Here is a 15,933-nt window from a genome sequence, read left to right on the forward strand (position 1 = left end):
AGTCAGGAAGTTCCTCCTCATGTTGAGGTGGAACTTCCTGTGCTCAAGTTTGTGCCCATTACCCCTTGTCCTGTCCCCGGGCACCACTGAGAAGAGCCTGGCCCCATCCTCCTGACGCCCACCCTTTAAGTGTTTATAAGCGTTGATAAGATCCCCCCTCAGTCGTCTTTTTTCCAGACTGAAAAGACCCAAATCCCTCAGCCTTTCTTCAGAAGAGGGGTGTTCGAGTCCCCTAATCATCTTGGTAGCCCTTTGCTGTCCCCTCGCCAGCAGTTCCCTGTCCTTCTTGAACCGGGCAGCCCAGAACTGGACACAGCGCTCCAGATGCAGTGTCCCCAGGGCAGAGTAGAGGGGGAGGATGACCTCCCTCCACCTGCTGGCCACACTCTTCTTGATGCCCCCCAGGATGCCATCGGCCTTCTTGGCCACAAGGGCCCATTGCTGGCTCATGGTCATCCTGTTGTCCACCAGGACTCCCAGGCCTCTTTCCACAGAGCTGCTCTCCAGCAGGTCAGCCCCCAGCCTGTCCTGGTGCATGGGGTTATTCCTCCCCAGATGCAGCACCCTCCACTTGCCCTTGTTGAATTTCATAAGGTTTCTCTCCACCCAACTCTCCAACCTGTCCAGGTCTCTCTGGATGGCGGCGCAGCCTTCCAGTGTGCCAGCCACCCCCCCCCAGCTTTGTGTCATCAGCAAACTTGCTGAGGGTACACTCTGTCCCCTCATCCAGGTCATTGATGAATATATTGAAGAGGACTGGACCCACTACTGACCCCTGGGGAACACCACTCATCACTGACCCCCAACTAGACTCTGTGCCCCTAATCACCACCCTCTGAGCTCTGTCTTTCAACCAGTTATCTATCCACCTTACTGTCCATTCATCAAGCCCACTCTTCCTAAGCTTCCCTATGAGGATGCTGTGGGAGTCCATGTTGAAGGCCTTGCTTAAGTCAAGGTAGACCACATCTACTGCCCTCCCCCTCATCTATCCATCCAGTCATGCCATCATAGAAGGCTATCAGATTAGTCAAATAGCCATAAATAAAACAGGAGATTAAATTTAACCTAAATTCAGGTTATCCACCCCAATTCTATGGTTCAGGAGTTGGTTTTGTTACTCTCCAGCTCTGAACGCATCTGATAGAAGGTGTCAGGTCTGGCCATATTTGAGGAGTGTCAGGTCCAACCTCATTCAAGGACTCGATCATCACCCCCCTGGTGTCACCCCGCAGCAAGCGTCACTGCAGTCCTCTCAAGGTACCCGCCCAACTGCTCCAGGCCATGCCAACCAGCCCAGTATCAGCTCTTAGCAGAAGGCTCATGTTTTAAAACATGTCCCACCTAAACATGTTGTACCCATCTATGGGTAAGATAACCTAAGTAGGGGAGGCACACCTAAGGAGCAGAGCACAGGAGCACATGGGGACGGAGGCTTTGGCAGCCATGAGGGTAAAGAAAGAGATTGCACATGCTTCCAGGTACAAATATAGCTGCGTTTCATAGAACCACAGAATGGTTCGGGTTGGAAGGGACCTTAAAGCCCACCCAGTTCCAACCCCCTGCCCTGGGCAGGGACACCTCCCACCAGACCAGGTTGCTCAAAGCCCCGTCCAGCCTGGTTTTTTTCTTGTTTTGCTGATTCTGGACAGCTTATAAAAGCAGTGCCAGTCCATCCACTATAAACTACAGATCCTACACACCACACTTCAGCATCACAACTCCCCAAAACGAGACCTGTTGGGAAGGAGGAGGGAACGGTACATAAACCACCACACACATCTGTGCATTTCTTGCAATTCCTGCACCACGCGTTTGTAGTAAAAGTTGGTGAAGGATCTACCCAACAGGAGAGCTCAAGCTTCCTAAGCTGGGCTCCTCCATGCTCCTACAGTTTCCCTTCTGCGGGTAGGGAAGTAGACATCAAGCTCTTATTTCAGTGCTGATTATGAGCTCAACACCTTTGCCAGGCTCCATAAAAGCCACATCCCCAGAAGGGGCCAGCCACATGCAAGACACCCTGCAAGACAACGGAGCGGCAGGAAAGCGAAATGCTACTATGTTCCTCAAGACCAAAAAGCTTGCAAACCACCAATTTCAAGACAATATACACATGTTAAAAAAAAAAAATGACTCATCTGACTTCAGATTATTCCAACACCCTAAAAACACAATCTTAATCTAAAATATCAATCCACATAACCCAACATGTATTTAATAACAAAACCATCACAGCCATCCTTGTCCACAGCCTTCCCCTCCCGTACCACAATGTATCCACACACAGTACACCCAGTTAATTCTTTTAATCGTATACTGGTAAGTTTTAACTTTGGATGTCTCCAAAATTTAGATCTTACAAATCCAAGCTTTGTCAGAAAGCCCGCTGTTGATATGTGAAAAGCTGATGAATGTGGAAGAATGAATTTCCACTTCTTCTAGAAGATGAGATATGAATAAATTCATGGCAAATGCATCAAATCCATTTCGATATTCAAGCTGGGATTTTCATACAAGTTCAGGTGACCTCAGCACCCAAACTAGGATCTGAGAAAACTGACTGGAAAGCGGAAAGCTTACGTGGGATGGGGAGAAGACGTCTGAGCAATTGAGTGGAGCTCAGCAGACCTCCACTGGCAGCAGACAGGTCAATCATAAACCACAAGATTCACAACAAAGATACGTAGAACTTTCTTGCTTTTTAATAAAGATCATACCATTTTGAGAAAGAACAACCACTTTAAAGGGTGTTTACTGATCTGCAGAGAGTAGATGCAGGAAGAGAAAACAAGATGAGGGTGAGTTAAGCAACACCAGAGGAACTCAGATTCTTATCATAGACGCAGCAGGGCAGCCATGGTGAGTTTAAAATTTGGTCAGGCACCGCAAACACATAGAATTGAGAGTGAAGACAAAAAAAAAGAATCAATATAAATGAACCAGAGATGCCCAGAATAAACAGAAAATGAGTATTTCTCAGATTACTTTCCCATGATGAAATTTTACATACGCTGAACACATGAAATTGATTCCATATGGGAAAAATTATTGCGCTAAAAATATGTGAAAACAAGTTCAAAGGAAATCCTTTTGTTTTATTACTAGCCCAAAGTTCTTATCTATTTCTGTAGCATGAGCTTCATTCGGACTTAAATTTAAAAGTAATAATAATAATAATCAAAAGCTATTTTGAAAATAGCACATGGTAGAGCACAGTAAGAGCAGGTCTGGAGAATGAAAGAACGAGGTTCAACCAGTCTCAGAACACTACTTCTCCAGTATGAGATTTTTAAACAATTTTTTTGTAATGGGGATAGGTACCTTGTATTACTTAGCCTTGTCCTGCGGACTGAATAGTTATTAGCAGCTGGAGTGCACTAACTGTGATCCTGGAGCGCATCCTTCCAGTTTAGTTTGGAAGAAACAAGGGTAGCACAACTGAAGATGTAAATCAAAGTACAGCAAGTGGTGACAACCAGGAGATTCACTTCAAAATACACCCCGTTTCCAAAAATCAGAGACCCCTGTAGACAAATCCAAAAGGCTCTGACTTACAAAGGCCAGAAATCTTAAATATTGTAACATATATCTTTTTCTTGGCAGTGTATGTTTATTAACCACCGGTGTTCTAAGCTCCACAGGAAACTTCACCTATCCAGGTGAGCTCTCGAGCGGTGAGGAATCCCTCTAAAAACACGTTCTGCACAAACGGATCACCAACTCTGGAGCTGAACCAACACACTGACCCACTTCGCTCCCATTTCTTCCACTACGCAGCACCAAAACCTGCCATTTCTAAACATACTGATAACCTCTCAGGATGTTCAAGACAGATACAAGTTACTTTTCAGGTCAAAACCTAGTTAAGTTGGCAGCAACAAAGCCCTCCAAGGGAAGTTTTTGGAGCAGTTCTCAGGCTGCTTTTGCCCCTCGGCTTCTACCGAACCTCAGATTTTCGGCATTGCTAACTGCTCCCAAGTAACCTGCATTTAAGCGACAGGACGTTTCCCAGATGCTCCACATGGACGTGTAGGGTTTGCCCAGTCCGGGGAAGCAGAGACAGCAGTGGTAGGATCGCAGCCCTCCTCCCCCAGCCACCGCAGGTCAGAGGCTCTCTCTGCTTTGATCTTTCATGTCTCTTTGTATTTCGGATTGATTAACAGCATCCCCCTCGATTTATTGCGAATGGACTTCTGGCGGCCTCTGCTACAGACTACTGAACTCCTCCACAATACACATTCTTTGCAAGAAGTCACCGTCCCTTAATTTCGATAACTTTCTTCACTGCCATCAAGACAATTTGTAGATGCACTCATCCCATCGTACTCTAGGGCATTAATACCCATGGCAAGCACCTGTACGTCACAGCCCCTTTTAACGTATCCCCAGCAAGAGATCAGACACAGCCAGAAGGCATTTGGCCCAGAAGGTTCCCAAGACAGGCCTCCATCACCCACATTTGATTTTTCCTCAGGACACCCTTCCATAGCTGGAAGACACCAAGACAGAAGGTCCTCTACCCATACTCCGGAGAAGCTAACAAAGGCTGCATCACCACTACTAGCGCACAGCCCTCCTAATAATATACAATAGCCCTTTGGAGCTCAGCAGCTTCACAAACTTTCAGGCCCATGATCATTTGGACTACAAAGCATCAGACAGGTAACAGCAAAACAAGTATGTGCTTTCATGGACATCTGTTTTCACGTGACTGAATAAAACAAAGTTCAGAGTAAAAAAAGTCCAATCAAGTTCAAGTATCACCTTACTAACCACCAGAAAAAAGACATCCAGCCATCATCCTCAAAAAGCTTAACAAGTGGCAGAGAGAGATCACACGTTAAAGAGCCATGGCCAGCCAATCTAGCTTCAACCCAGTATGCACCAGCAAGATGCTCCTTCAGAAAAACAGTCTCCATGATCAGTGGATAACTTAATTGGAGGGCACGCTCAGTCTATAATTAAGGTTTTCAACATAAATATCACTCCCACTGAAGATGTGTTTCTATCAAAATTAATCTCAGACCACTGCTACCCACACGTTTCTGTAGAATAAAGTTTCACAGAGCTGTTTCAACCTGCGTTACCTGTGTGATCAAGTGGGCCACAGAACAGATCCAAGTTAATAACAACCCCAAAAATCAAGCAGTGCCCCCCGCCCATTATTATTATTAACCCAATTACGTGACCCAGTTCACATGCAGCCCCACAAACTGGTTTGCAAGGATAAATGAGAGGGTACCAGCAGTGTAAGCCCATTTGTGGATGGGAACTGGCACAGCCAGCTGAAGGACTGCATGTGTCACTAAGTCCTGGAGGTGATTCCATAAGTCGTTTTGAAGGAATGAACACCTATTTATTATTTATTTGAAAAAATCAATATCAACCCTATATTATCCTTAACCTGACATATAAAAATTAACTGCCATCCTCTATAATTTAGGCAGGTACTACATAAGTGATGTCTTTATGAAACTCCTTATCAGTACTACAGTATCTATACGCAAACCACACACCAAAATGAAGATCTAGGTACCATTCAATCTGGGTTATACTTACTGCACAAATAAAATAAAATAAAATTCCTGACAAGTCACATCTCCTCCTGGCTAGCAACGGGACAGGTTTAAACACGGAGTGGCAAGCAGAGCTGGGTTACATACTAATTCTTCATTGAATAACTCCAGCAGGACATGGTACAGACACTACTGCCATTACCCATCTAGCAGAAGTAATGTTAACAGATACAAATTGCCATAAAAAGTATTAAATCTTGAAACAAGTATACATTTTGGTAGCACTTTGATTAAATTACTCAAGTAACCACTTTTATCCCAAAACTCTTATCAGAGTACTCGAAGGTTTCCATGGTGCTTAATCCTAAACAGGACCCAACAAAATGCAAGTGAAAGATACAAGGAAAACAGGCAAAAAAAAAAAAATAGGACTATAAGTAATGACCAGATAAAAGCAGACTCAGACCCCTTCTAAGAAATAACAAGGCCTCCTTCAGCCATTCTTGAATAATTGAAAATCTGAGTGGCTTAACTAGAAACCTGAATGGTCTCAAGGTCTCCATGAAGAGCCACAGCAACACTAAGAATGAAACTGGGGTCGAGGGGGGGGTAAAATGAATGTCTCTGTGCTTCTTTACAGCATTATGGAATCACAGAATGGTTCGGGCTGGAAGGGACCTTAAAGATCATCTAGCTCCAACCCCCTGCCCCGGGCAGGGACACCTCCCACCAGTCCAGGTTGCTCCAAGCCCTGTCCAGCCTGGCCTCGAACGCCTCCAGGGACGGGGCACTGACAACTTTCCTGCGCAAACTGTTCCAGGGCCTCACCACCCTTACAGGAAAGAATTTCTTCCTGATATCCAATCTAAATCTCCCCTCTTGCAGTTTGAGGCCGTTACCCCGTGTCCTATCATTACGCTCCCTGATCCAGAGTCCCTCCCCATCCTTCCTGTAGGCCCTCTTTAGGGACTGGAAGGCTGCTATAAGGTCTTCCCGGAGCCTTCTCTTCTCCAGGCTGAACCCCCCCAACTCTCTCAGCCTCTCACAGCAGAGGGGCTCCAGCCCTCTGATCACCTTCGTTCCATTACGCCTTCCTTACGGATAATAACAGAGGGGAGGAACAGAGTTCAGGTTTCTCCATGGCGCTCCAAGGTTCCCTACACCCTCTGGAAGCATCGACCAAGAGCAGCATCACTTCAACCCGACGTGCACCGAGCACAACAGGCAGCTTGCCCGTAGCCTGGTGCCTGCTCGCTCGGCCTCGCCACATGAAGTCCACACTCTCAGCAGCTTGGACTGCCACCGCCTTCTCATCCTTTTTTCCACCCATCTGCCTTCCTAATATGTCAACAAGTTGCAATAAGGATAGACTACAGAATTAAAATTCCATTTAAACTAAGAGCAAAACTTTGGTTTGTCCTATTTCCTCAACACAGCTAATAGAGCAGAAGAAAAGGTACATCTGAGGTGTATTTACTAAAGAGACAAGGAAGTGTGAGTATCATTGTACAAGACTTTACTTAGATACCGTATGGAAATCCCATGTGCCGCTTTGGGCAACTATTTTCAGGACAGTTTTAGAAGAGCTTTGGAGCAGGACAAATATCATAAAGTATTTTAAGGCAGAGCTTGATCAGCTCCATAAATAGTTAAACAAACTTAACAAAAATTACTTCTAAATATAGAAAAACCAAGCTGGGTGTCCAAAATGCTGATTTAGCCAGGAGGATCTGAAAGCAGCCTGCATCACTATTTGTTTGCCAGATACTGTTCGTGTATTTAATTCCGTCCTTCAGGGCTTTTGCTGGTTGCTCTAGAAGCCACGGGGGAAGGCCCTTCTTTTCCCAGTTAACCGTCTGCTTCTCCCCTCTCTTTTCTGCGAAAGCCGTAGGAGTTGTGAAAGCCTGGCAAGGGTTTTCCTTTGCCCTTGTTTGCAGCATGGGATAAGAGCCGCTTCCTGCACTTGCTGTGAATTTTAATGTTTTCTTTTACTATAGGGAGTAAGACACCGGTGGCTTGTGATGCATCCAGTGGATAGAGTTCAGAAAAGGTCAACAAGAGTTGACTTCACAAATGAAGAAAACATGACAAACAGGGACAGGGTAAAGAGCCAGAGATGTTTGGTCTAGAGAGAAGACCACAAAGCAGCGACAGAGGTCCTCATGTACACAGCTACAAAGAGGAAAGAAATTAATTATTCTCCACTTCCACATGATCCAAGAGTAATGGACTTAGATACTGACTACATGGGATATTCAGCTTCATCATCAGGAAAAGTTTCCAACACAAGGACAGTGTTGGAAGAAGCTGCCAGAAAGATAATGAAAGGCTGGTTTAGACACACACCTGTCAGGCAGGACTGATGCGTAATTGAATTAGCTTCAGATCAGAGATTTGGTGAGGTCACATCTTCTATAATTGTTATATTTACCACTGGGACTATGTCCTTTAGCACAGGTCCTTCGTTTGTCATTGGCGTCACAGAAAGTGACACCGAAAGCAGAAGCTGATACATGGAAATGAAGTTCTTCAAACACACTTGAAGTAGAAAGATCCCCTGGCAGTCACAGAAAAAAAACCAAACCCCAAACCAAAACCAGCTAAAAGGAACATCCAGAGGTCTCTAACCAAACTTCCCCGCTCACAGCAGGGTTAACTTAAGAGTTAGATCAGGTTGCCGAGAGCCTTGTCCAATTGAGGTTTGAAAATCTCTGAGGGTGGAGCCTCTCCAGTAATCTGTCCCCAGCTCTGATGGGGAATTATATCTTATTTCCCATGAGAATTGTATTTGTTGCAACTAGTGCCCGTTGTGTCTCTTCACCGTACCGTGCACCTCTGAGAAGAGCCTGGGTCCATGTTCTCCATGAGCTCCTTTAGATAATGAAAGGCTGCTACTAGATCCCTTCTCAGCCTCTTCTTCTCGAGGCTGAACAATCCAGGTCCTTTCGTGTCTCACTGATTCCTACAGTACAACATCTACCCAGCCTCTCTTCTCTGGTTGCCCTGGAAGGGAGCACACCTGCCTGAAAAACCCTTGTGAGCCATCCTAGGAGAGAGAGGAGTCCTAGGGGAGAAACCAGTCTCTTTTTCCTCTCAAAGGAAGGAACGGGAAGACAGACTCCTCAAGAGCCTTGCTCCCCTGCTTGCATCTCCTCTGATAACATGCAAGATAGGCTGAGAAGTAGTCAAGTCCCATCTATAAATGTCAACAGAAACCTATCGGCAAGAGGAGAATGCAAAGGAAAGGAAGGGATCTCCAAACAAAGCTAAAACAGAAAGCCCGATCATCATGTTGGTGGCTTACGGAGGACGGATGGCTTTCACAGGGGAGGGCAGCACAGCGAAGTCTTAATTCCCTGTGCTCATTTTTATCTACATGTCTACAGAAAGAGATCACTCACAAGGACCCTTTGCCGAACAAAGACACAGGACAGATGGATAAACTGCTTCTGGTTTTGCTGACTTGGCTTAAGGGATCACAGTCCCAGAAGCCAAACCCCAATACGGAGCAGGTTTCTGTACACCAAATTCCACTGGTTCATCTGGCCACACTCAATAGACTTAATTCAAGTCTATAAAACATTCCTGAATTTGAAATCATCTTCTTTTAATAGGGAGTTTGAAGCAGGCAGGTGGTGAATAAGCCAAGCAGTATCTTTTCATTTGAAAAGTAAGGTGAAAAAATAATCAAAGTTTCATAAACCAAAACACCGGTGAGTGTTGGCACTCCCCTTCAACACACGCAATGCCGCACAGCAGGGCAGGTCAGTTATTAACCAGAGGGTGTTTAAAGTCTCTAAAAGTGATTGGTCAGATCCTATCTACGGTGTTTCAGAAACTGAAGCAGGGTATGCCTAAGGGTATGGTTTCACAAGGTTTTACGCTGAATTAAGACCTTGCTGCTACCGTAGAGAATCATCCCTCCTTCCCTCTCTGCCTGGCTGTACGTTCCTGCCGGGTTACCCCCAGAGAGCTAGAACAAATCAAACATTATCTCTCAACAGCATGAAGGACCTGAACCAACGCAGAGGAGAATCATCTCCAGCATGCACATCTCATCCATATTAACGACAGGAACTCCTATCTTCTCCATTTTACGAAGGTTAGGTGAGACCTCTAGCAAACAACCAACGCATGTTTGGATGGGCTCAGAGAAACTTATTGGATCGAGGGCTAAACAATAAAATAAATCAAAAAATTTTAAAAAGGACATTTGAGATGTTACATTCAGGATGCAAAGGTAGGAGGCATTGCTCCACGAGCTCTGAAGGAACCAGCCTGCCACCACCCCAAGACAGCAGAAGAGCAGCAGGCTCCTGCCAGGCCTGAGAGCTGGGCTGGCCACGCAGGCAACAAGTGCCAGAGCCAGGGGCTTGCACAAGGGAAGAAGAGGGACTGTGCAGCAGAGAGGAAGGCTCAGGTTTCTCTCCTTTGATGACAGTGAGTTAGATCAGTTCAGCTGTAACATGTAATCTCATCCTCAGATACCAAAATGCTGAGCACACGTGAAAAAAAAAGTTGCATCTGGGGCAAGAAGCGAGCAGACATTTCAATAAAAGCGACTAGTTTAAAGCAGCACATTTATTGGTAAGCGTGGCTAATGTCTTTTAAAAGCTCAAAAAATAATAATATAAAAAAAAATCATCAAGACATGTCAGGGTCACAAAAGCTGGCACTTCAAATGAAAAGCCCACAATAATTTCAGACCTGCTGATTGAGTTTCAAAGCAGAGCCCACAGAAACCTTGAGTCGTGCAGGGACAGGTCACTTGCCTTTTAAAAGCAGTCCCTGTTCGCAAGGCAGGGAGGGGGTAGCTTAAATAAATGCTCAGGTTGCTCCAACCACGCTTCCAACCTTCTGAGAAAGCTCAGCACCACCCCCACCAGCACGGAGCTGGGCTGAAGCCAGAATAAATTTGGCACAAAGCACAAATGCCCTGACTTGGAACTGGATATGGCCAAAGCGTTTGTTCTTGGGGAAGGGGGGAAAAAGGAGTCTGAGACAGAACCCAGCAGCAAGATTGTTCTTTGAATGAGGGCTGACAGGGTGCCAAGGATCCCCACTGAAAGTGGTAACAAAAAAAAAAAAAGGACCAACTTTGGCTCCCGCACCAGGCTTTGGGCTCCCGAACCACTACTTGCAGTGGGTCACATACGGCCCTGCCAGCACACCAAGTGAAAACTGATCTGTTAAAGCAGAAGTGACTCAGAAAGGGTCGGAGGAGACAAACCTGGCAGGCTTTCAGGTCACAAAAAGTTAAAATTACACTTTGACGTGAAGCCAAGTCAAGACTCCAAAGTCTGTCACTTCTTTGTGAGCTCTCGCTTACTCTGTGCTGCGAAGGACCCCGTAACAGTTAAGCCTGATACATGTTTCTCACTTCAGTGAGAAATATAGCAATATACTATAAAAAAAACCCACACCAGACTCGTTCTCCAAAAGCCAGGAATATAATTATCGAGCTGTAATACAGAGCCATGCAGGTCATTTTACACAGATGATGGGAGATTGACCTAACAATGCCCGCAGAATCACTCTTGGCAGCGTAATCTGCATGTGATCAAACAAACAACAGGTTCATAGGATCAAATTTGTACAACTCATTGCTAAATAAGCACTATCTGAAGTCTCAAGTTCACTTTATGTTTTATTTCACTCGGAGAAAAGAATTCCCCATTCGCCACATACACTCTAGAAATAATAGGCACTTTGAGTCAAACTGGCCACAAAACACTTCCCATGTAGCTCTTGGGCTTTAAAGCCATCATCAGAAGTGGCTTGGCTAATTTTTGTCTCTAAAGGGGGGAAAAAATAATAAATTATGTTGGCTGTTCGATTTCAGGACAGCACAGCTATGGCATTCAGTACACATCATCTCAGGTTAGTATTCAACAGTGTTTTATATATACATATCAATCTCTATATCTGTGTTATAATCCCAGGAGAATCCTAGGTTAAACATAATCCAACCAGCAAGTCTACAGGCCAAATTTACAAGACAATCCCACCCATCTTTCCACTGCACAAGCTGGAGAGTCATTTCTTGAACAGAACATGCTCCCTTAATAGCCAAATAACTCCTCTTCCAAGCAGCCAAGCACTTCAATCCTGGGAAGGGATGATGGGACTAGACTCATGCTTCACCTTGAGCATGCACACAACCCACTCGGGCAGGAGGATTGAGGGGAGAGGGAGTGCAGAGAGAGAGGAGGAGTCTGAAAACTGAGTCCAACGCCTGCTCAAAGGCGGTCTAATTAGACCAGGTTGGTCAAGGCCATGTCCTGCCGAGTCCTAAGTATCTCCAGAGTCAGAGGTTCCACAAGCTCCCTGGGCAGGTCTGAAGTTACCAGAGAAAAACTCATGCAAGGAAGGTTTTGCCCCAGTCAGACCAACAGGTGTCAGGACTTGTCTCTGCCAGTGGCCAAAAGAAGACTCCCAAGGTCCATCAAACATGATCAAAGTGGCACCTGGAAAAGCAAAGCCTCCCTGCAACTGTTAACCATGGTTGTGATTTATGAACGGCCCACACGCTGCACTGACATCTGTCACTAAAACAACGCTTATTGTTTCACTGGTGAAATTTTAATCGAACTAATTAACTAATGCAATTAGCCTACAATTCCAAATTTCTTCTTTATCCAACACGAAAGGTCCCAAATGCTCCCCTCATGCATTCCAAGATCTCCATGCTTCTCTTCAGTAACAAGAGAAGGCAGCTGTTCCATTGCAAAATTCAGACGCAGGTTTACAATTAAAAGAACGGGCATCAGTAAGTTATCTGTTCCCTGAAATCATCCAAGGATCCGGGCTGTCTCCGTCTCCTTTTCATCTCCTTGCTGAGACTCCATCTGCAGTCTCAGCGTAATTTCAGAAACAGCTACAGAAATATACATTTCAGAAATTTATAACAGAGCTACGGAATTGGATATTTTGCCAATGGAATAGTCAGGGATTTTGTTCCAGCGCTGCAACATTTTCAACTGGAGGTTGTAAGTAAAAAACCGGCACATTCCGCTCCCTGAATACGCAAGCTACCACAAAGATGAAAGCAAAATCCTCACCGAGAAGCGAATTCACGAGGGCCTCAGTGCAACCCCTACGGAAGCTCGTCCTTTTGTTAAGACAGGCACAAAACATTGTCCTGTGCAGATACCAAGATGCGTAATAAGGGCTGAACACACATTGCAGCTTTAAAACAACTCCACCAGAAGCAAACCACTCTCAAGACTGAAAAAAAAAAAAAAAAAACACAAACCAAAAACCCAAAAAACAAAAAAGCCCACCACGACTGGGTCCCAGCCGTCATTCATGCTGGGACCTGAAGAACATTTGCTTTCTACCAAACACAGAAAACTTCTAGTTTCAAACCCAGCTTAAAGAATTCCTGCTACAGAAGTCACTGTTGATCCAAATCTTGAAGTTAACAACATCCAACGTATTAACTAAAAATTATAAAAAAAGATTGCCGATTATTTCTTTTGAAAAAGAAGCTACTTCACCAACTTAGAGGACAACCTAAAAACAAACATTTCAAACAAAGTAAGCAACAATATTAACTGGAAATACCACTCTATCCCATTTTTCCAATTTTTCAGTGGGAAGAGGGAAAGAAGAGAGGAGAGACAATGTACAGGCCAATTTTCCTGTCATTTCCAGATTTTCATGTAAATTTGTCAAGTGGGATATACAGATTAAATGTCAAATTATTTTGCTGCTCGTTTTTCAGAGGCAAAGAAGAGCTTTGCATGTCTGAAAGTTCATCATCTTACCCATTACTCATTAGTTTAATATTAATTTCTATTATCTGCTAAAATCATCGTGGCTACTTTAACACCACCAGTAACTCCATTTAGGGTAACACTCAATAGTTTGAAACTTCCAGATGTAAGACACTTCCAGTCATGACATTTTATTAATGGAAACACACATGTCACTAATTCATATATACGAGTTAAAAATCTTTATTTCAAATGAACGTTTAACACAGACTTTACCACAGGTTTGATAAGCCAAACCGCGTCTTAACAGCGACTTACCAGGAAGCCTGTTCATGTTGACCCCTTGAGCAGAAAGTCCTATTCCCATGTACCTTCAAAAGAAAAACCAAACACAGTATCAGTCAAGCACAGAACGGCTAATCCACGAGATTTCCTGCAGCAGAAATACGGGGGGAAGGAGGGTGGAAAACAAGCCACAAACCATTTAAGGTAAGGATGTTGAAATCACTGAAGACATCCCATTACTTTTTTTTTTTTTTACACTTCTCTTGAATCCAAGATAAAATGTCAGTCTGCTTTCGTGACCGACAGCTTTCTGGTATACAACTACGGTTACTCTTTAGCTCTTACTTGGTAGGAAAAGGACTGGAAAACAATCAGCGACTAAATTTCTGCATTTGTTTTGTTGTGCTTTTTTCCCCCCCCCCATAAATCAGAAAAAAATATGTATATAGGTGATTAACAAGAGAGTAAAAAAAAAAATACATAAGGGAGATACAGTATATGAGAACAAATGTCGATCCAGCCTAATATATTGTCTCCAAGAATAGCTGGTAGCGGATGCATGGGACAGAGCAAACGGTTTTACTTTCCAAGAACATTCTTCCATTGTCCAACACATATTTTACAGACTTTCCTAAGGAAAAGCTGGTCGTTCTGTATTTCACAGCCCGACAGATTTTCCTCCATTAATCTGACATCGCATTCTGAACCTTCGTAAGCTCTTTGAAACGGCAACATCCCGCAGCCCCACCATTCCATCGCTGTTCCAGCTAGTTTCGCTCCATACTTGCATTTTCAGAATTGGAAGAGAGGAACAGGATTAACTTTCACAAGGACTTTCAAGTCCTCATTTGTACCCCACTCCCCAGCGGTCTCTTCGCAAGGCTGACTACTCACTGTCTGATCCGTTGTTCCTGGGATGGAAGGTAATCTCTACCTCTTAACACTCTTGCTACACTGCCAGTCCTCTATCTTCTGTGAGAGCAGGGGGAAACCAGAACCACGCGCATCATTCACAACACAAACACATGGTGATTATTACGGACAACAGTATAATGATGTCCTCTGGTTTGGTTTCTATTCCACCCCCTCCTGGTCTCAATTATTCCATTTATTTTTTGACTGCAGATGAGAACCGAGCTGATTTTTTTCCATGGAACCGGAACACAAAGAATTTGTCCCTGCACTGTAAGAGGCAGCTGAGGGACCATTTTTTGTGTCAAGTTTGGATTGTTCATCCTCCCCACACGAGAATCATTTTCCAGCCAGCCAGCCTGAACTGCATCTCTCATTTTATCATGCATAGTCAGCCCTTGATTTTATAACTCTAGTTAGCTTTATATCATCAGCAAGAAAAATCACCTTACTATTCATTTCACTTCCAGGTCATTCATTAAGGTAGTGACCATCAGAGGTGGGGTACACGTCCCCGCAGAACCCACATGTGAGCATCCTCAGCTGCAGGGAGGAGAGGAGGCACGACACACGCACACACGGGCCACTCATTTCTCTGCCCCGCTTCCCAGCCGTCAGCTAATCGCCTAACCGACCATTCAACCACACGAGGTCCTTCATTTTATCCCACAGCTCCTTCACCCTCCTCATGAATTTTTGAGACTGGACCTCGCCACGTGGCTTTTGCAAATCCAGGCAGATTGATCTTTACCTACTTCGGCGTTCAACAGGGCACGGCCAGCCTTCGCAAAGGCTCGTCTTCCTCAGTGCAATATTGATGCACGTACCCGCTTTGTTTGTTCCATTTTTGTTAATTTGCGTGGTTTGCGAGTCTCTTAATACCCCCTGGAACCACAGAAACAGCTGCCCTACTTAGTTTGTTTTTAACAAGCTTCCATATTTTTAGGTTACTGCACTTTGAAATTAACACTTACTGTTGGGCTCCTGTTCGTGTAAAGGTATACATTAACCATGTCTAAAAATATTATTTCAGAATTTGACCCCAAAGTTACATTTCTTCAAGCTACGTGGGTTAAGTCTCCTGCAGCAACCATTTCCTGCACTTCATTTTTGTGTTTCAGTCATCATCACCATCCCAATCAAACAGGATGGGAATGGTAATAACTGGGTTTTTTCCTCTTTACACAGGCATTTAAGTCCATAGAGATCTACAATATATATTAATCAGGTTTTAGTCTATGATCTCTTCAACTAGTAGCACCACATCTTCACAAACATGGCCAACGTTGTCTGTCTTGAACACTTCCCCTCTCGGTAGCATGACCTTCCAGAGTTTAAACACTTGAAACCCAGTTTTTACAGTGCTTTAAATTGAGTCAGTCCCTTTAAACATCACGCTCTATTTCAGAAGTGCTCCAGCTTCCAAAGGATCCAAACCTCTCCTCCTCAGACCAGCCCCTCAGTGACACTCCAGAACTGTCCCTCCTCACCTCTCTTCCGGT

At 44.5% G+C, this 15,933-nt stretch overlaps 1 protein-coding gene across 4 annotated transcripts in view; it reads right to left on the minus strand.

Moving 5' to 3' along the window:
• RANBP10 (RAN binding protein 10) overlaps positions 1-15,933 on the minus strand; it is a 91,331-nt gene that overhangs the window by 55,062 nt on the left and 20,336 nt on the right. For all 4 annotated transcript variants that reach the window (XM_054201473.1, XM_054201472.1, XM_054201471.1 and 1 more), the window contains exon 3: positions 13,553-13,605. In XM_054201473.1, coding sequence (XP_054057448.1) covers positions 13,553-13,605 — 53 coding nt within the window. The remainder of the gene's footprint in view (positions 1-13,552; positions 13,606-15,933) is intronic.

This window comes from Rissa tridactyla, chromosome 4 (genome assembly GCF_028500815.1).
Source record: "Rissa tridactyla isolate bRisTri1 chromosome 4, bRisTri1.patW.cur.20221130, whole genome shotgun sequence".
Taxonomy (NCBI): domain Eukaryota; kingdom Metazoa; phylum Chordata; class Aves; order Charadriiformes; family Laridae; genus Rissa; species Rissa tridactyla.